At 41.5% G+C, this 22,263-nt stretch overlaps 1 protein-coding gene across 2 annotated transcripts; it reads right to left on the minus strand.

Moving 5' to 3' along the window:
• Window positions 1-576: 576 nt before the first annotated feature.
• Window positions 577-5,556, minus strand: gjb8 (gap junction protein beta 8). 2 transcript variants are annotated; one of them, XM_060826708.1, is made up of 2 exons: window positions 5,488-5,556; window positions 577-1,846 (listed from the first exon to the last, which is right to left on the minus strand). In XM_060826708.1, exon 2 carries the CDS (start codon window positions 1,825-1,827, stop codon window positions 1,039-1,041), a length of 789 nt encoding a protein of 262 aa, XP_060682691.1. In that variant the 5' UTR covers window positions 1,828-1,846; window positions 5,488-5,556; the 3' UTR covers window positions 577-1,038. The 2 variants fall into 2 exon arrangements, with proteins under 2 accessions (XP_060682691.1, XP_060682690.1); XM_060826707.1 differs by lacking the exon at window positions 5,488-5,556 and adding an exon at window positions 3,222-3,301.
• Window positions 5,557-22,263: the final 16,707 nt, after the last annotated feature.

Below are 22,263 nucleotides of genomic sequence, written 5' to 3' on the forward strand. Positions count from 1 at the left end.
ACAGTTTAAATGCAAGTTGTACAAGCCTGGTCTTAAGGGTGGATGGGGTCACTACCTGTGCATCAGGCCAAATCGGAACCATATCCTTCCTCAGTCAAAACCCCAGAACTCCCTTTACAGCCCAGGTCAATTTCTCAATTAAAAGCTCAACTTAGATGTCAAAACCTCCTGGGTCAGAGGCCATGGGGCATCTAATCTTCAAAGCCTCAACCCAAGAGTGATTTCTAATGCAATTTTGAAGTTTGCATTGTTGGGAGATCATGGCAGAATCATTGGTCAGCAGGGATCCATTACCAACGAGTACAAATAAAGTCCAATCAGGGCATGGAAGAATTACAACGTAATATCTTTGAAACTTCATTCTAAATGAAGATAGAGAATGCGAAAACTGAAAGCTCAGGTTTGGCCAGCGTTTCGAGTCCTGACCTATGCAGATGTTCCAGCTGTTTGATTTCCAGCAGGTAGTTCTTTCAATTCCGAAAGGGGATTACTTTCAGTTTTTATCTAAAGTGTTGTATCTAGGGCTACAAATATCCTCACTGACGAGGTGCAATACTATTAAACGATTTTATTGCTTTAAAAAGTACAGAAAACCGCGAATTCGTAGTAGCGCGTGCCACCCAGTGGCCACAGGCAGAGTATTCTTCATAACAGAGTGGGCAGTGCGTTTAATACTGAACACTTCATTAATACAACGATAAGTGACTCTACACTACTGTATCAACACGGTTTTAAAGGTGCATTGGTTAGGGTTAATCCACTGGCAGTGATATATACATTGTGAAGTCCAATTGAACTGTGGCGGTTTCACTGTCCACCACTGACGGTGCACTAACTCCTGACAGAACATCTGAAGACAACATCGGTAGTGTGGCCAAATTAGTGCCGGGTGTGCGCTTGGAGCAACTTCCTGCTATTTTTAAAAAAGTGTCGGCTGGAAACCAAGTGAAGTATTCAGCTGAAAACGTCGGTCAGTTTGCTACGATATAATCGTTATCGTTGAAGTCACGGTGTTAACACTGACCGATCAACCTCGACTCAGGAGGTTTTGCTCAGCTCCAAGGCCGCCTTCTGTTTGGCGTCAATGGACAGGAGTTCATTCATCTCGTTCTGTTGGTGCTCTCTACTCCTGGAGAGATGGTGAGGATGGTGCCTGCGGCGGGACTGCCTCACACAAGCTTTCACCAACAAATAAAACAGTTCGGCCACATTCAAGAGGCCACAGACCCCGGACACCACCGTCATGAAGATGATGAACACCGTCTTCTCGGTGGGTCTAGAAATGAAACAATCCACGGTGTTGGGACAGGGGGAGGCGCTACACTTCACTAGTCGAGCCATCTGAAAACCACCGTATAGGAAATACAGCATGTAGGTGAAAACTGTCTCGAACAGGATGCGAAAGACAATGCTGGTGACATAGGTCCACCAGAAAGCACCAACAATCCGCATTTTCTGCTTCCTCAGGGCATCCACTTCCTCCTTCTTAAGAAAGCCCTGCCGTTTCTCCAAACATTTCTTCTCTTCGTGCTGCTTGTAGGCAACATGCAGCGACACCAAGAGGGCTGGAGTGGAGATAAAAATCACTTGCAGGCACCAGAGACGAATGTGAGACATTGGGAAGAATTGGTCGTAGCACACATTCTTGCAGCCGGGCTGCAGGGTGTTGCAGACAAAATCTGACTGCTCATCTCCCCAAACACTCTCGGCCGCCACCACCAGAATCATGATTCGGAAGACGAAGATTACAGAGAGCCAGATTTTCCCGATGCTGGTGGAGTGTCTGTTGACCCCTCCGAGAATGAGATGTAGTTGACCCCAATTCATCTTTCGGTTTCAGTCAGATCTAGAATGTAACTCGAGAGTTAGTCAAATTATAACGGCATGAGACACATTTAAGCTAAAAATACAGTTCCCTCAAATCACTCCCTTCCCAAAGGGGTACCATCAGGAAACTTTGGTTCATTGGTAACATCTCTAATCGCCTCCATCCTGGAGGAAGACACTGAGGGAGGGCGCTTACTGTCGGCGGTGGTGACTTTAACCATCCAGTTCTGTTTCTGAACTTTTAGAACGGGAGCTGATCTAATTTCCCAGGCAAATAAGCAAATTCTAAAACCAGTCTTAGATTGTTCAGCTCTAAGCCCAATTCGTGGCTGATAGAAACAAGACCTGGTCTGCTGGAAAGTACACTGTTGGGGGCGGGGGGGAGGGGGGAAAGAGTGAGAAATAGGGTCTGGGGAGAAAGCGTGTACTCCATAGAGACTCCCCAACGTACCTATTCGCCAGTTGGAGGAGAAGCACTTGACCATATGTGTCACATTATCCATTTACCGAGACCACAAGTGGTAGGAGTCACATGACAAAGCTCCTCAGTCAGGTCAAAGTCTCCTGGTTACAACTTTAGGCAATCGTATTGAAAATAGAACACGAACCACTTGTTTGCACACAGACTCACGAGTGCCAAGCTTGAATCTTGACCTTAGTGAGTGGTTTGATTAAAGATTGATAAGCGTCTTTAGTGCCTTTGTTAAGAGTTTAGCAAACAACTGACATTTCAGTCGCATTCAGAATTAACTCCAATAATCAGTTTAGGATCTCAACTCCCTCCAGAGGATGGGCCAATCTGGCGCAATTCGTGAGAAAGCCAGTTAAACTACACCGCTGCGCTCAGGTCTCCTTACCAAGTGCGCGTCGCCCGTTATTAATAACCTTATGACAAAGTCAGCGAGAAACCCGTGGTTAGGGAAAAAGGCTCGTCAGAACGTTGACAAAAATCTTAGTTTAAGAAAGTTGACTAAAACCGAAATGAAAATTAGGGAACGAAGCTTTCCTCAGTTACGAAATCTCAGATTTTGCTGCCGCTATCTAAACTAAGTCGTTTAGATTTGGAGTGAGCGCTCGCTATTTAGTTGCTAGCGTCAATTGGAAACTAAAGTTCCAGTGTTTAAAAGAAAATTTAATAGTGAACACTTCAAACCATAGTCGTTACTCAAGCTGAGTTATTCCGACTCGCCACACAAAGGTGCATTTTGCAAGCCTGCTCTTAAAATGCAGTTAGGAAAGATTTTCAGAGAAACACCTTAACTGACCCTTGTTTAATTTACGAACTTGCGGAGTAAATCTCGGATGTTAACTTACATTGCGCCTATGCTTCACCACCCGCTTCCCTAGACGCTCCTACCTTTCCCACACACCGTCTTCTTTCTGTGGTCACTCACCTGAATGACGCAATAGCATTAAGGAGAGAGCGTACAGGAGCTTTTATAGAGCAGCCTGAGACAGTCGCACACATTGAGAGGAATTTGCTGATCAAGGAAATGAGAGGCTGCTCCAGTGAAGAGCTTCTGATTATTTTGAGGGCAGTGTCCTATTGGCTCTAGTTAACTAATCAACAATAGGTCAAAATTACCATGCACAATTCTAATGTTAGTATTTAAAATACACTCAAAGGGATGTTGCAACACAGTGGTAGTGTCCCTGCCTCTGAGGCAAATGATGCGGGTTCAAGTCCCACCTACCTCAGAGGCATTTGGACAAGTCAATGACTAGAAAAGGTTTAGAAGGATTTGGGCCAAATGCAGGCAAATGGGACCAATTTAGTTTGGGAAAACTGATTGGTATGGATGAGTTGGACTGGACTGTCTGTTTCTTTACTGCACCGCTCTATGACCTATGCAAACAGATTGATTAAGAATAACTTAAATTACACCATGCCTAACAGTTGCAGAAAGCTTCAAGTAGATCAATAAACATTCCCACTCTCCTTTCAAGTCCACACAAAGTTTAGGGAGCCATTAGCTTGGTGGTTATGTTGCTGGATTGGTTATCTAGAACCTCAGATTAATGTACTGGTGACATTTTGTTTAAATCCCACATGGTGAAATCTGAATTCCATTAACAAAAATCTGAAATTGAAAGCTAACCTAACGATGACCATGTAACTATTGCCAAGTGTAAAAACTCAACTGGTTCACTAATGCCCTTTTGTGAATGAACTCTGTTATCCTTACTCAGGCTGGCCTACATGTGACTCCAGATCCACAGCAATTAAGGATGGGCAATAAATCCCACATTCCTACATTCCATGAACAAATATATTAAAAAGATGCAGCAGAAATGAGACAGACAACCAAATTAATTCTTCATCCTCCTTTCTAGAATGATGACTTGCCATTTTAATAAGGGCAACAAGAAAGTCCTCAACACACGTTCACCCTGACCACACTATGTGACCAAAAATCATGGGAACAGAAATAGGCCATTCAGCCCATCAAATTGATTCCACCATTTAGTATAATGATAACTAATCAGTATCTCAGAGTTTTGGCTTCATATTCCTTATAACCTCAGCTAACAAAACCTATTATGTTCAGACTTAAAATTATTAGGTGAGCCAGCATCTTTTGTTTTTGTCAGAGGTGTTCCACACTTACTACCATTCTTTGGATAAAAGAGATTTTCTGAACTTCACCCTAAATGGCCTGGCTGTAATTTTAAGAATATGGGCTAAATTTCCCATTTCTGGGCAAAATGTTTTTCAACAAGATTTGTGGTACCCAGTCCTTCATGGCCCATTGTTACTTTTCTCATATTTTTCACACTTCATCTCTTTAACTGGCGACCGGACACTTCAGAACTCATCTCATAGAATCACACAGCAAGGCTGATGGATGTATTCATTGCTGCAGGGCCTATACTTAAACCCAAGGCATGCATTACTAGGAGCTGCCATTCATATGGTAGCCCTATACCATTATTCTGAAGAAGTTGGCCCAGAAAGGGAAGTTAGCCCTTCAGCTTGCAGACAGGGATCTGATGTCTGGTTGATGGGATGGTGGAGAGGTGAACAGTGAGTTTTTGTGCTGACTGATAAAGGAGGCCAGGCCATCAGACTCAGCCAGCCTAGAATGAGATAGTGGCCTGGATCAGAGCAGTACCCTGGTTGAAATACACAGCATGTAAGGAAGAAGGTCAGTAATCTTCTGTGTGCTGTGTAAGGATAAATACCATAAACTTCTTTGTACCACCTCACACTTACAGGGCCATCACTCACTCAAACGTGCCAATGCACCAAAGCTCATAGATTACAACTCTCCGCATTACACTCAACAGCATTCACCCACTTCATTCCCCAAAACCCTTCCATCCCTCTGTGTTTCCTATCCACTCCCGAGGGAGCTGCACCATTTCTTCTTCCCCCTGCGTCACTACTCTGCCACCTTCTTCCAACATGCTTATTCCCACCTTTAGTCTCACAAACATGCCATGACGGTAAAGACCAGTGGGTGGGAATCGGGGAAGTGGGTGGGTAGGACATTGGGGTCCATGTGCCATATAAGGGAAATATGTTTGATTCGGTCAGAAAAAGTGAAAGAACAGAATTCGAAACTGATGAGTAAACATCATTGCGCTGTGTAGCACTGCTCTCCCATTACCAACAATGCCAATTCATTCTTAACCTGTAAAAGCTTTTCTTCCTCTTACTTGCAGTTAATTTCCTTCTCTTGTACAGACATGAAAATCACTCAGTGGAAGTCTGTCCAGAAGCTACTAGAGACTCTCGAATCCACCTCCACTTCTAAGGAGAAAGCAGTTTCGAGTCTTTCATCTGCACCTTCCATCAGCTCACAGACTTTCACCTCATTCAGTTCTCTATCTAGATTAGAGTCAGGAACATATTCCAGTGAGCATACCACTGACATATCACTGCAGTTGGTTGAGGAAGAAATGCCCAAAGCTGCTGGCACTCAGAGGACTGTCAGAATCAGGCACTGGCTCAGCCCCAGACAGGAGATGATCCCATGGTGTTGGATGTTAATGACTTTATCAAAATGCATGGAGAGGCACAGGAACAGTGGCAGATGTATCAGAGATGGTCCACAACTGGGTCAAAGGATGGAGGAGTTCTCCAACATTTTCAGTACAGTGCTTGCTCTCTGTGTGTTTGGCTGCCTCCATGAACAGACTGTCTGCACCTGTGGAGAGAGAAAAACAGAGTTAATGTTTCAAGTTCAATCTGACTCTTCTTCAGAACTGACAGGACTGGAAAATAAAAAGGAGAAATAAGTGGAACAGATGGTGAGGGTACCCACAGCAAAAGACAAAGGGGCAAGGAACAATAGGTATGTTTTATGTTTGCTTATCTCCTCTACCTCCACTATTAAAACTTTTTTTGTATTTTGCTATGGGCACCCCCATCATCTATTCCACTTGCTCCTCCTCCCCTTTGTCAATGCACAAAAAGCATAATTTTCAAGCCCCCTTCAGTTCTGATCAGACTCAAAATGTTTCTCTCTCCGTGGATGCGGACAGACTTGCTGAGTTTCTGAATGCAGGGACCTGTGCTCTATCACTCCAGCCATTCATGATCATTACCAGAGGTAAGATGAGTGGAGGATGAAGGATCTCAATCTCACTCTACGTGCCCCTTTCTCTCAGATAGACATGGTGGTACCAGTAGGCAGCCAGAGGCAGAAGGAGAAAGCACACACAGGATCAGCCCTTCCACCTCCATCTTGTTTGTGATGCCAAAACTGGCATAATTTCAAGCTGAGGAGAGTGAGCCTGATTCTGGGCGTGATACTATCAACAGGCCTGGACACTCCAGCACTAAATGTGGTCAAGTCTTCCAGGCCAATAGGCCCAGAACTGAAGAAGTCATACCAGATTCGAAACTTTACTTTTACCTGTCTCTCCATAAGTGAAGCCAGACTTGCTGGGTTTCTCTGGCATTCTCTGGTGTTTATTATAGGCCCAAATACAGAGCAGGGCTATCTCTATTCCGGCTTCTGGCATTGCAACTGCCTTTAGACATTAAGAGAGACAAGGAATGATAAATCAACCTGAGGGCAGATAGGTGGCATATAATATAAATTACAAATCAGTGTAAAGTTTCTTGCATGTTTGTAAATATATGCATCTGCATTCTTAAAATGTCTACTATCGTGCTTTTGTCACTGCCACTGTTACTAATTCAGTTGCACCAGAGAGATGAGCAGCTGTTCAGGTACCCTAAGGATGAAAGAATTTGTATTAGCCAAATGTTGTCTACATGGACTTTAGCAAGGACTTCGAGAAAGTTCCGCATGGTCACCTTTATTGGTCAGAGTATTGAGTACAGGAGTTGGGAGGTCATGTTGCGGCTGTATAGGACATTGGTTAGGCAACTTTTAGAATATTGCATGGAATTGTGGTCTCCTTCTTATTAGAAAGATGTTGTGAAACTTGAAAGGGTTCAGAAAAGATTTACAAGGATGTTGCCAGGGTTGGAGGATTTGAGCTACAGAGAGATGTTGAATAGGCTGAGCTGTTTTCCCTGGAGCATCCGAGACTGAGGGGTGACCTTATAGAGGTTTCTAAAATCATGAGGGGCATAGATAGAATAAATAGACAAAGTCTCTTCCCTGGGGTGGGGGAATCCAGAACTAGAGGGCATAGGTTTAGGATGAGAGGGGAAAGACATAAAAGAGACTTAAGGGGCTACTTTTTCACGCAGAGGGTGGCATGTGTACGGAATGAGCAGCCAGGGAAGTGGTGGAGGCTAATACGATTGCAACATTTAAAAGGCATCTGGATGTGTATATGAATATGAATAGGAAGGGTTTGGAGGGATATGGGCTGGGTACAGGCAGGTGGGATTAGACTGGGAGGGATATCTGGTCGGCATGGACAAGTTGGACCGAAGGGTCTGTTTCTGTGCTGTACATCTCTATGACTCTATGACTTGTTAGAAAGGTTAGATCATATGGGATCCAGGGAAAACTAGCCAATTGTATACAAAAATGGCTTGACAGTAGGAGACAAAGGGTGGTGATAGAGGGTTCAGACTGGAGGCCTGCAACTTATTAGTATAGGTCCACTGTTGTTAGTCATTATATAAATGAATTGGATGAAAATATAGGAGGCATGGTTAGTCAGTTTGTGGATGACACCAAAATTAGCGGTATAGTAGACAGTGAGACATGTTATCTAAGAGTACAATAGAATATTGATTAAATGGGTTAGTGGGCCGAGATGGAGTTTAATTTGGATAAATGTGAAGTGTTTTTTAGTAAGACAAACTAGGGCAGGATTTATACAGTTAATGGTAGGGCCCTGGGGAGTGTTATCGGTGAAAGAGACCCAAGGGTGTAGGTGCAAAGTTCCTTGAAATTGGCATCACAGATAGACAGAGTGGTGAAGAAGGCTTTTGGCACGCTCGCCTTTATTGGTCAGAGCACTGAGTGCAGGACTTTGAACGTCATGTTACGGTTTTACAAGACATTGGTAGGGCTATATTTGGAGTACTGTGTGTAATTCTGGTTGCCCTATCATATTTCATTACAATGAAAAGGGTGCAAAAATGATTTACAAGGATGTTGCCGAGACTGGAGGGTTTGAGTTATAGGGAGAGTCTGGATAGGCTGGGACTGTTTTCCCTGGAATGTAGAGTTGAAGGGTGACATTTTACAGGTTTATAAGATCAGGGATATAGGTAGGGTGAATACCCAAGGTCTTCTCCCCAGGGTGGGAAAATCCAAAACTAGAGGACATAGGTTTAAGGGGAGAGGAGAAAGATTTAAAAGGAATCTGAGGGGCAATTTTTTCACACAGAGGATGGAGCATATATGGGACAAGCTGCCAGAGGAAATGATAGAGGCATGTACAATTACAATATTTATAAGATGTTTGCAAATGTGCATGGATAGGAAAGGATATGTTTGGCCCATATCTGGAGGGATATGGGCCAAACACAGGCAAATGGGACTAGATCAGTTTAGGAAACCTGATCAGCATGGATGAGTGGGCTGAAAGGTCTGTTTCTGTGCTGTATGATTCCATGTCTCTATGATTGCTTATTACTCACAAACAACTCCCCTACGCCAGATCACATCAGACATTATAGATCCTTCATCTGTGACATTGATAACTGCAGCCAAGATGTTGCATTCTAAGGTGGTTAACACTGCGGCTAATGCACAGGGTTGGTGATAGGGCCTGATGTGTACAAATCATCTACACTTACACATTGTGGCTGAAAGTAAGCAATCTTCAAAAATTTCACACAACTTTGGAGGTAAATATTCATTTTATCTATCATCTTTTCAAAGGAGTACACTGCCATTCAAAGTTAGCTAATGTCCTTGCTATCATAAGGACAGACTGATGGGCAACTATCGAAAGGACAGACTGATGGGCAGAGGGGAGTGGGGTGGCCATGTTGGTAAGGGATGATATTCAGTCCCTTGTGAGGGGGAGAATCAGGGGATGTAGAGTCAATGTGGATAGAGCTGAGAAATTCTAAGGGTTAAAAAGACCCTCTTGGGAGTTATCTACAGGCCCCCAAACAGTAGTCTGGATGTCGGATGTAAGTTGGATCAGGAGCTGAAATTGGCCTGTCGCAAAGATGTTACTACAGTTGTTCAGGAGGATTTCAACATGCAGGTAGACTGGGAGAGTCAGGATGGTATTGGACCTCAAGAAAGAGACTTTGCGGAGTGACTCCGAGATGGATTCATAGAGCAACTGGTGCTGGAGCCTACCAGGGAGAAGGCAATTCTGCATCTGGTATTGTGCAACGAACCAGAATTGATCAGGGACCTCGAAGTGAAAGAGCCATTGGGATGTAGTGACCATAATACAATAAGCTTCAATCTGCAATTTGAGAGGGAGAGGGTACAATCGGAAGTGACAATATTTCTGTTGAATAAAGGGAACTATGGAGCTATGAGGGAGGAGCTGGCCAAAGTTCAATAGTGCAATACCTTAGCAGGGTTAACAGTGAAGGAACAATGGCAGATATTTCTATGTATAGTGCAGAAGATGCAGGATCAGTTCATTCCAAAATGGAAGAAAGATCCTAGGAGGAGGCATGGGTGGCCGTGGCTGATGAGGGAAGTTAAGGAACATATAAAGTTAAAAGAGAAAAAGTATAACATAGCAAAGATAAGTGGGAAAATGGAGGACTGGGGAGCTTTTAAAGAACAACAGAGGATTACTAAGAAGGAAATACGCAGAGAAAAAATGAGGTATGAATGTATACTGGCCAAAAATATAAAGGAGGATAGAAAAAGCTTTTTTAGGTATATGAAAGGCAAATAAATGGTTAAGACTAAAATTGGGCCCTTGAAGACAGAAACAGGGGAATACATTATGGGGAACAAAGAAGTGGCTTAAGAATTGAATTGGTACTTCAGATCTGTGTTCACTGGGGAAGACACAAGCAATCTCCCTGAGGTAACAGTGGCTGAAGGACCTGAACTTAAGGGAATTTATATTTGCCAGGATTTGGTGTTGGAGAGACTGTTAGGTCTGAAGGTTGATAAGTCCCCGGGGCCTGATGGTCTACATCCCAGGGTACTGAAGGAGGTGTCTCGAGAAATCGTGGATGCATTGGTGATTATTTTCCAGAGTTCGATAAATTCGGGATCAGTTCCCGTGGATTGGAGGGTGGCTAATGTTGTACTACTTTTTAAGAAAGGTGGGAGAGAGAAAGCAGGAAATTATAGACCAGTTAGTCTGACCTCAGTGGTGGGAAAGATGCTGGAGTCTATAAAGGATGAAATTACGACACATCTAGATAGTAGTAACAGGATAGGTCAGATTCAGCATGGATTTATGAAGGGGAAATCATGCTTGACTAATCTTCTGGAATTTATTGAGGATATAACTTTGAAGATGGACGAGGGAGATCCAGTAGATGTAATGTATCTGGATTTTCAGAAAGCTTTTGATAAAGTCCCACATAGGAGGTTAGTGAGCAAAATTAGGGCGCTTGGTATCGGGGGCAAGGTACTAACTTGGATTGAAAGTTTGTTGGCTGACAGGAAACAAAGAGTAGTGATAAACTGCTCCATTTCGGGATGGCAAGCAGTGACCAGTGGGGTACCGCAGGATCAGTGCTGGGACTGCAGCTTTTTACAATATATGTTAATGATATAGAAGATGGTATTAGTAATAACATGAGCAAATTTGCTGATGATACTAAGCTGGGTGGCAGGGTGAAATGTGAGGAGGATGTTAGGAGATTACAGGGTGACCTGGACAGGTTAGGTGAATGGTCAAATGCATGGCAGATGCAGTTTAATGTGGATAAATGTATGGTTATCCACTTTGGTGGCAAGAAGAGGAAGGCAGATTACTACCTAAATGGAATCAATTTAGGTAAAGGGGCAGTACAAAAAAATCTGGGTGTTCTTGTACACCAGTCAATGAAGGTAAGCATGCAGGTACAGCAGGTAGTGAAGATGGCTAATAGCATGCTGGCCTTCATAACAAGAGGGATTGAGTATAGAAGCAAAGAGGTTCTTCTGCAGCTGTACAGGGCCCTGGTGAGACCACACCTGGAGTACTGTATGCAGTTCTGGTCTCCAAATTTGAGGAAAGACATTCTGGCTATTGGGGGAGTGCAGCGTAGGTTCACGAGGTCAATTCCTGGAATGGTGGGACTACCTTACACTGAAAGACTGGAGCGACTGGGCTTGTATAGCCTTGAGTTTAGAAGACTGAGAGGAGATCTGATTGAGACATATAAGATAATGAAAGGATTGGACACTCTGAAGGCAGGAAACATGTTTCTGCTGATGGGTGAGTGCCGAACCAGAGGACACAGCTTAAAAATACAGGGTAGATCATTTAGGACAGAGATGAGGAGAAACTTCTTCACCCAGAGAGTGGTGGCTGTGTGGAATGCTCTGCCCCAGAGGACAGTGGAGGCCCAGTCTCTGGATTCATTTAAGAAAGATTTGGATAGAGCTCTCATGGATAGTGGAATCAAGGGTTATGGAGATAAGGCAGGAACAGGATACTGATTAAGGATGATCAGCCATGGTCATATTGAATGGTGATGCAGCTCGAATGGCAGAATGGCTTACACCTGCACCTATTGTCTATTGTCTACAATAAATAGATCACATGCCCACTCTCCCTCAAACTGTGTTGGACTTCCAAAAAATCTGCATAAAGTGATACCTGTCTCAGGTATTTTACTGGCTGTTTAAACATTTCAGGACAATTGAATAGTCTATAAGAATTTTTGATTCATTTATTGTCACGCATAATCAATACAAAATACAGTGAAAAGTGTGTACCATCACCATGCATAAGTGCCATTCTCATCAACTTAAAATAAAATAAAAAATAAAGGAAGATAATTTAAACAGTCCCGCTCCGGGCTACACTAGCCCATGCCATGCCCCTGCCAGAGTCCCACTCCGAGTTATACCAGCCCACGCCATGCCACTGCCAGAGTCCCGCTCCAGGCTACACCAACCCACGCCATGCCACTGCCAGAGTCCCGCTCCAGGCTACACCAACACATGCCATGCCACTCCAGAGTCTCGCTCTGGGCTTCACAGACCAATGGGCTCTGTAGCCATGTTGCCTGTAAAGATGTCGCTGCTGTTCAGGAGCCCATTGAAGACACCCAAGAACTCTCTATAAGGTCGGTTTGAGTGACAACTAAAAAAATACTGAAAAAAGAAGAAAGGGGTATAGGAAGACAAAAAGAAAAAGTGGACGACAAGGACAATCCTAGGTACAGAGGCCTGGATGCTGCCTATTCCGCCACCGTCATCTTGACCACCATCTTGAGGTTTTTGTTTACAAAACATTGAAAGGGCACTGGTGATGGAAGGGTCAAAAGGATATTCTTCAGGATTGTTCTCAATTGTTGCAGATCTGGATATAATATACTGATTGAAGTTTTAAAAATATCTAACTTTAGCATCATATGATGCCAGTGCCCTGCTCATTCACTGCTGCTTTCTCTCTGATGGTGAGTTGAATCTGTAAACTTGAAAGTGTAATCCACAAAGATACCACACATATGGATACGGTATTATTTATTTAGCGATAGAGAAGTTCAAGGACTACAAAAATAATAACTAGGTCCACTTATTTTGTGCTATCCAGGAGTTGCCTAGCATATAACCAACAGAAAGTCACATGACAAAAGGAAATCCAAAACCATCCTGAAGTAGGTTTCAATTAGGTTATGTTGTGGTCAACAATGCATTGCTCTGTCATGCTTTCTTGAATATCCTTTGCAGTCAATGTCCTGATTTTCATCCTCATCTGCACCCCCAGAGTTAGATTTTGAACCCTAATTTCCTCCGCATTCAATACAACTTCTCTTTATGAGTTCCGGTCGTAAAGGTCAGAGCATGTCATAATGATACAGCATAGCCTATCATACATAATCTGCAAGGCATTTTCAGAGTAGTTCAGCATTGAAACTTCACTCTAAGGAAGCTGATGGTTCATTTCACTATGGCCTTTGTGGAAACCTGGCAGCACTGTACCTTTGTGCTGCACCAGTCTGAGAGCTTTATAATCAGATATGTTTGGATGGGGTAACTCAAGTCTTCCAGTTACTCAGGGACTTTGCACGGAGACAGGAACTTATATATATTCTCTTTTATGTAAGTGCAGAGCTCCAGAAACTGGCACCTATGGTCAGATAATTGGATGATGAATAGAGTGGAAGCCTTTTCTGTTGATGAACTCTGTAGGTTGAAAGCAACATGAGTGCAGTTTATAGTGGTCTTTACCTGGGGCAAGTCAAGGATGGTTGTGAATCTCATTTCTTGGACTGCTTGACTCTCCTTGTCATGGGTGAGGGTTATAAACATGGGCAATCTGGACAAAATGGCATTAGTGGCACCCTGGATGCATTTGTGGATCAAGATTTGGGAGATTTCCCAAATGCTCCTTGAAACAAACCAGTGGCATAAAAATCGAGGATAGTTGTAACCTTGATGGACAATGGTTTGGATGGTCCCTATTTTTCTGAATGCAAATCCTGCTCTAGCAGATGACATACTTTGGTGATGAAGGCATGGAGCATTTTCAGTCTGTGTCAGCCTTGTGTCCTAGAGAGCTGTAGGGAATGACAGTGAGGACTGTAGATACAGAGTCTAGTTATTCTCCTCTGCTTCCATGGGGGTCCTCATCTCCTGCATTTCCCTCAAGAGACTGAGTGACGGATGCTGGAAGTTGCTTGTCTTCCTAATATTGTTGTGACCTTCTATGCTATCTTCTTGTTGTCTTCCAGTGTTGTGTACTAAATTTGATTCAGAAGTGCCAAATGCATGTGTGACTATTAAAATTAGTATCTGATTTGATTAATTTGACACGGCAAGGTTTCAAATGCATCTTCTCATGAGTGACTTGAAGCAGAATGATTCCCCATCCTTTATGTTGCCTTTTATGGTGTTGTCCCTCAGTTCCTGATGACATTTCAATTTTTCACCTTTCAGAGACAGAATAAAACAGGGCTGTTGTGGCAAAGTGCATAATGTTCATACATCTGAGCAAGAAGGCCCAGATTCATGTCCCACCTACTTCAGAGGTGTGTAAGAACATTCCTGAACGGGTTGATTAAAGAAAAAGAGCTACAAGTTGAATCTTGTGTAGATGCATGTGTATCCCTGCACATAGAGGAATCTGTCAGAAGCATGCAAGTCATGTGACTCTGAGTTCCAAACTGAAATCCTGGAATGGTGACTTGGTGATTTACTGAAAGCAGGCATGATGCCATGCCGAAGTTGGTTGTTTGGCAATGCTACTTGCATGGATGAAGAGTGGAACTCGGTGGTATCCATGCAGCATGCAGGGAAATGTGGTGATAATGGAATTGGATAAAGGTCCAGAGAAGAAAGTGGTGTGCGGTGCTGCCAGGTAACCATTCTGACTCTCACATCAGCAATTGGTTCCACCTAGTTTCTTGAACAAGAAGGGGAAAATTGAAAGCTGCATGGCTGATGTGAATTAGGCTAATGATGAGATGCAAATACAAGGAAATAAGACAGTCACTGTTCATTACTACCATTCTGACTTCACTATCTTAAAATGGCCTATTGGAAGAAAAATTCTTGATGCTGAGATTCTGATATTTTCATTCTCACACTATTTTCCCAACTTTCTTCATTACCCATGCTCAAGGGAGCAATCATTCAGCCTTATATTTCCTTGTCTTAGATTCCTCTACCCTAGAAGTGTCCTCAACATCCTAAAACCTCAATCAAGCAGCTTATTAACTTTCTATTAACAGGGAATAACAACCTAATTTATATTATCTCTTGACATGTTTTAATCTTCCAGTTCCTGATAACATTCTGGTGAATCTACCCCACATTCTGGTGAATCTAGTCCAAGGCTAATATTCCTGTGGCGTAGTGGTCACTATTTACAGTAAGATAGATGTAGCAAAACTTCCTGCCCCTTATATTTTGTATGCTAGTTGCAGAAGCTAACATTCCACTCACTATTTTTGATTATGTTTTAAACTTGACCTCTACATCCTGTTGATCTGTATGCACAAACCAGTAAACCTCTTTGGACCTCTACAGTTCCTAGTCTTAACTTTTTTTTAAGTCTGCCTTTTTGATGCAAAATGGTTGAACACAGACCTACTTTTATTGAAAGCCACCTGTCTAATCAATTCATAGCTAATATTCACCAAGATAATCAAATTTTAAAGAATCTTGTATATCGTACTATATTAAATGCATTTGGGAAACAGGACTGGAACGTAGCTGTGAGAAATCAAGAAAAGCCAAACAAATTCTACTTCAAACATATCCTTTTCTGGCAATATTTTTTGAACTAAAGAGAGAGCTCTTTTAGGTTTTGATTACAGAAAACTAATTTTGATATTACCTTCCTAACGTTTGGCAATAATTGAATTGTAATCAATATTAATATTCAGCAGAATTGACACAGAATAAAGGACTGATTTCCTACGTATTCTTTCCTTATTAGTCAAATCTGGAGGTTTCGTTTGGACTGATGGCTCTCAATGCACAGAGGCTAAGAACCCTGCCTCAGGTAACTCACCTCTTGCCTCCCCAAAGCCAGTCTGCCATTAAACAAGACACATATCAGGACTGAGATGGAATATTTCCCACTTGCCTGGATGAATGCAACTTCAACAACACTCAAGAAGCTTGAAACCATCCAGGACAAAGCAGCAAATTTGATTAGCACCACATTGCCAAATATTCCCTCCACCACCAACGGATACTGCAAAAATTCACCAAGGCTCCTCAGACAGGACTTTCCAATTCCATGACCATAATCTTACACATCACTTATGGTGAAGTGGATAAGATTATGAGGGATATGTACAGGGTGGATAGGAAGCAGTTAGTCCCTTACTTGAAGAATTAAAGGGACATAATTTTAAGGGCGGGGAGAGGAGTTTTAGAGTGGATTTGAGGAAATATTTTTTCACTCGGTAGATGGTGAATCTGGAATGCAGTGCATGTGAGGGAAGTAGAGATGGAAAATATCAAAGCCTTTAAAAAGTACTTAAAGCAAAACTTGAAATGTCATAACACTCCAGGCTATGGACATGTGGGATTAGTGTAGATAGATTGGTGCAATCTTGATGGGTTGAAGGGCCTCTTCTGTCCTATGTGACCTTATGATGACTTCCATCTAGAAGGACAAGGGCAGCGGATACATTGGAACATCACCACCTACAAATTTCTCTCCAAGCCACATGCCATCTTGACTTGGAAATTTATCACTGTTCCTTTAGTGTCGCTTGGTCAAAATTCTGGAATTCTCTTTCTAACAGCATTGTGGTCCCTGGACTTGAAATATTAACTCTGCTTTCTTTCCACAGGTCTTTCCAGCCCAGCTGAGTTTCTCCAATGATTTCTATTTTTGTTTCAGATCTTCAGCATCTGCACTTCTTTGTTTATTATGTTAGCAGGCATGTGGAGTTGATCTCATTAACTGGTAGAACAGGTTTGAGGGGCTGAATGGCCTATTCCTGTTCCTATTTTCCTAATATTTGCACACTCCATTACCTACAGACTCAATGCAACACCTCAACACATTTACTTTGACAATAACACCCTCTATCCTGACATCTATTATTAAAGCAGGCAAGACAGTGATGTCACATGTAGACTACGCATTACCTCCAAATTTTCACCAGGACACAAAATCTTTGTTTCAATATATATCACTGTTCCATTAGGATGTTTGGACAAAATCTTGAATTTCTCTACATGTCACCATAGAGGTAATTGATAACCGCTCAGACTTGCAGGAATTTAAGAAGATCATGATTTCATTTTCAGGGGTAATTAAGAATGAGTCATAAATGTAACTTTTGCAATATTATTTTTATCCCAGGAATACCTTTTAAAAATGTGGAGGAATAGTAATAAGTAAATAGTGGAAAATTTTCTGGATCAAAATGAATTACAATTAGATGAAAGGTGGCAATAAACTAAATGGTGTTTGCCTTACCTCTCTTAACCTTTCATTGTTTTCCTATTGTTTGTATGGTTCCAAGTTTTGCAATAAAGTTGGAATATATCATTGACTAATTTCAGCACTGAAAATCATTAGACTATCTTTTGTATAAATATATAAAATAAAATGAATCATTCAAATGATAATAGCAAAGGAGAAGGCCATTTGCCCAGCCATGCTCATGCTGCCTCTCTGAAAGAGTAAATCAATTAATCCAATTCTCCCACCTTTTCTTGGAGCCCTGCAAACTATTTTTCTTCAGAAGCTTAGTCAACTCCCTTTTGGAAATAATGACTGTTATTCACCACACTCTCAGTCAATGTACTTGAGTCCCTAACCATTCTCTGTGTGAAAATGTTTTCCTCATGTCTATTGGTTCTTTGCCATTTACCTTGAATCTAGGTCCTCTGCGTTCTCTTTATCAGTGGGAGCACTCTCTCTGCATCTACTTTGCCTGTACCACATATGATTTTGAAAGCCTTTATTAAGCGCGCTCTCAACTATTTGTTCATTCAGAACTGTCCAGAATATCAAATCTATTTGCATGACTGATGTTCTTTATCTCCAGAACCATTCTCGTAAGCCTTCCTACGACTCTCTCTGAAGTCTACACATCCTTTGTAAAATATGATGCCCAGAATTGAATATAGTACTACAATTAAGGCTGAACCAATGTTTTATTAGTTCATCATTACAAGAATGATCCACATATATTTTAAATAGCATTAGTATCAGCATGAAATAACATTGCGCTCATCCCAAAATGATGTTGATTCAATCTCTTCCTCCTTTACGTAATAAACTTAGGGATAAATTTGTAATTTTAGTGACATGTTCTTTTTATCAAAATTACTTCCAGATTTATATGTATTAAGTATTGAAAAGTAGAACATGGAACTTAGAAAGTAAGGACAAGAGTAGATCATTCTGCCCTTCGAGCCTGCTCCATCACTCTATATGATCATGGTTGATCATCAAACTTAGTCCCCTGTTCCTGCTCTCACCCTTACCCTTTGATCCCTTTGCCCTAAGAACTATATCTTTTTAGATAAGAGGTAAAAAAGGAGGAATAATAGCAGGAAATAAATAGAATAAATAAGAGGAAAAAAATAAAAAGAGGGGTGGCACAGTTGCTCAGTGATTAGCACTGCTGCCTCACAGTGCCAGGGACCTGGGTTCAATTCCCACCTGGGGTGACTGTTTGTGTGAAGTTTGCACATTCTCTCCGTGTCTGCATGGGTTTCTTCACACAATCTAAAGGTGTACGGGTCAGTTGAATTGGCTATGCTAAGTTGCCCAGAGTGTTAGTCAGGGGTAAATATAGTGTAGGGGAATGGGTCTGGGTGGGTCACTCTTTGGAGGGTTGGTGTGGATTTTTTTAGATTAGACTTACAGTGTGGAAACAGGCCCTTCGGCCCAACAAGTCCACACCGACCCGCCGAAGCGAAACCCACCCATACCCCTACATTTACCCCTTACCTAACACTACGGACAATTTAGCATGGCCAATTCACCTGACCCGCACATCTTTGGACTGTGGGAGGAAACCGGAGCACCCGGAGGAAACCCACGCAGACACGGGGAGAACGTGCAAACTCCACACAGTCAGTCACCTGAGTCGGGAATTGAACCCGGGTCTCAGGTGCTGTGAGGCAGCAGTGCTAACCACTGTGCCACCGTGCCAAATGGCCTGGTTCTATGCTATTGGGAGTCTAAACTTCTGTATTTATATAACATTCTGTCATGTCTCAGAACTATCTCAAACACTCATCACACTATAAATTATTTCAAAGTTACATGATGTGGCGAAGCATAAATTATCACCAGCTCTGTTGGAGAATTTCTAACCAATAGGTGGCATTTTTATACTGTCATCAAATTAGAAAGCACTTGATATCGCATAAAATATTAATGTGCCAAGATTCATGACTTATTTTGTCCCTGTGAATTAAACAATTAGATCATAGTGTGGATCATAACTCTCATCTTTTGTTACATCTTGTATGGATCAGTGAAATCCAAGAAGCTATTATTCATACTTTTTAATGAGAGAATTTTTGAAAATCTCACACAACATTTTGGGATAACATTATCAGTTTGGTAATCACACTAAGCTTAATTGAATCTAAAGACAGATTCAGTTTAGACTTCTGCGAATTCAAGTTCAAGGAATGGAAATATAATTGTCACATTTTTAAAAGCTACTGGATCTAAAATTGGTCTCTTGTTTTGATTTGGTTTTGTTAAAACTTAATCTTGTCTTAAGTTATACATGCACATGGAGAGTGCCATTTTACGATTAGAACATAATGGGATGAGAACACTTTCAAGAAATCTGAAACTAGTATTTTTGTTAGTTAACTTCAAAAAAAAAGCTCATGCAATATTTAACAATCAATGCATGATTGCTGTTACTAGATTGGCAGAATTAATTGTTTATTCATCCTGGGAATATGGATTTTGCTATCTGGGCAGCATTTATTGCCGATCTTTAATTTCTCATGAGAAGGTGATGGGGCTGCAGTCCATGTGCTAAAGGTAAATCCACAATGCTATTTGGGAGGGAGTTCCAGGATTTTGACCTTGTCACACTGAAGGAATGGCAATTTATTTCCACATCAGGATTTTCCTATGTATCTGTTGCCTTTGCACTTCTAGATCATAGTGGACATGGGTTTGGAATTTTCTGTTAAAAGAATCTTGGTAAATTTCTATAGTTAATTTGTTGATGGTGTACACTACTGTTGTTGAACATTGGTGTGAAGGGAGTGGATGTTTGTGGATGTGATGCCAACCAAGCAGGCTGCTTGGCACTTGTGGCACATATGTTATTTCTACCTGTCACCCCAAGCCTGGATATTGTCCAGGTCTTGCTGCATTTGGACATAGGTTGGTTCAGTACCTGAGGTGTCATGAAAGGTGCAATCATCAATGACAAAAGCAGATGAAGATGATTTAGTATCAATCATTAGCCTCAGCAATTCCTGCAGCAATGTCAGAATCATATTATTGTTATGGTATAGAAGGATCCAGCCAATCATGTCTGCGCTGACTCATGAGCATTTTATCCTAGTGCCAGTCTCCCACCTTTTCCCAGTAACCCTGCACATTGTTTTTATTTAAATAATCATTCAATGCTCTCTTGAATGCCTCAACTGATCCTGACTCCATTGCATTAAGAAATGTGTTGTGAAGAAGTCACTAAACCTAAAATATTAACTCTGATTTCCCTCCACAATTGCCGCCAGGCGTGCTGAGATTTTTGAGCAATTTCTGTTTTTGCTTCTTAACTAATTAATTGCATCTAGAGGACAATTTAAACAAAAATGTTAATGAGATGTTCGCATCACTAGCTAGGCCAGATTTATTGCCCACCCCTTAATTGGTCAGAGGGTAGCTAAGTGTCAAACACATTGCTGTGCATCTGGAGCCACATATAGGCCAGACTAGGGTAAGGGTTTGATGAGTCTCATTATTAAGATCCAGTGATTGTTTACATTGTGACCTCTAGTTATGGAATTGTTGAAATTTGGTCCTTTCAAACTGATCACCAGCTCCCACCTTCATTTCTGTATGATGAACAATAGTATCTTGCTGCCTATAGCTGCTCCCTATCTTCCGGACTCTAGTAGAAAACTTTTGTCTGAGTTTCAGGAATACCTTAGAAACTAGTCCTGTCTGAATTTCCATGGCAATGAGAATCACACAGGTCTTGTATCCAAATAGAAAATGTTTATTAGCTATGTCTGAGAATGCAACTCTTTCTTATGAATGAAGTAAATAGGCAGTTTAAATTGTTGACATCACAACCCTTAACTCACATTTTATCCACTGTTAGAATACAGGTGCTGCCATTGTCTCCAAGTGTCAACATCTTGCACTTCTTCTCAGTAAAATAAGTAAGAGCCTCTTAATCTCAAACGATCAAACTACTCTCCTTGGTTTTCTGTCAGGCAAACTTGAGAATAGATCACATGAAACATTTCATTTTTACCTTAAAGACAGTCTCAAAATGTGACAATCTTATTAACTTCACAGTTGTAATAAGTTTAAATATTACAGTCATGTAAAACAAATAATTTAGTAACATAATAAATGAAAAGCATCAAGATATATTGTCAATGATTCATGGTTTGAAAATGTGTTGCTGGAAAAGCACAGCAGGTCAGGCAGCATCCCAGGAGCAGGAGATTCGACGTTTCGGGAAGAAGGGCTTATGCCCGAAATGTCGAATCTCCTGCTCCTGGGATGCTGCCTGACCTGCTGCGCTTTTCCAGCAACGCGTTTTCAGCTCTGATCTCCAGCATCTGCAGACCTCACTTTCTCCTCAATGATTCATGGTTTGTTCTGTAACCATGACTGAACATGAAAGAGGAATAATATTCTTTGATATCAGAATTAAGTCAACATTAATAGAAATTATAATAATTGGATATTGTTATAGGACTCCTCGAAAGGAGAGGCAGGAAATATTATTGCAGATAAGAAGAGCCTACACAAAGCCTAGTGTTTTAGTCATTGAGTATTTTAATTATCTAGAGATAGGAAAAATAGTTGAAGAATAAACAAGGAGGATTGTTTGTTACAGGAATGTGTGTTGGATTATTTACTAATTTGGCAAATGACCAAGTGTTGAAGGTAACTCTCGATCTCACAGAGTGACTAACACAGAAGTAGCAGATAAAGTGTTCATAACTATACAACTAAGATCTAGAGGTAAGAAAGGGTGATGACACACAAAAAAATGACTTTAGAGATATGTGATTGGAAATGAAAAATGGGTAAAAAGTAGAACAGGAAAGTAACAAAGAGATCCACAACAAAAGGTGGATTTAAGTGGATTCTCGTGATGCATTATTTATGTTAGTTCCAGCTAAGATTTAAAATACAAATTAATTCTAACTAAAATTAAAGGACAGTGAAAAGTAATAGATTTATATTGAGTTGGGGGATTAATAATGCACTCTTGGTATGACGTATTTGCCTGTACTCCATTGAGCCATTCTTGTG

The sequence above is a fragment of the Hemiscyllium ocellatum genome, chromosome 6 (assembly GCF_020745735.1).
Source record: "Hemiscyllium ocellatum isolate sHemOce1 chromosome 6, sHemOce1.pat.X.cur, whole genome shotgun sequence".
NCBI classification, from domain to species: Eukaryota; Metazoa; Chordata; class Chondrichthyes; order Orectolobiformes; family Hemiscylliidae; genus Hemiscyllium; species Hemiscyllium ocellatum.

Excerpts from the sequence above, each read along its gene's own strand:
- gjb8 (XM_060826708.1), bottom strand. The coding sequence starts at position 1,827 with ATGAATTGGGGTCAACTACATCTCATTCTCGGAGGGGTCAACAGACAC.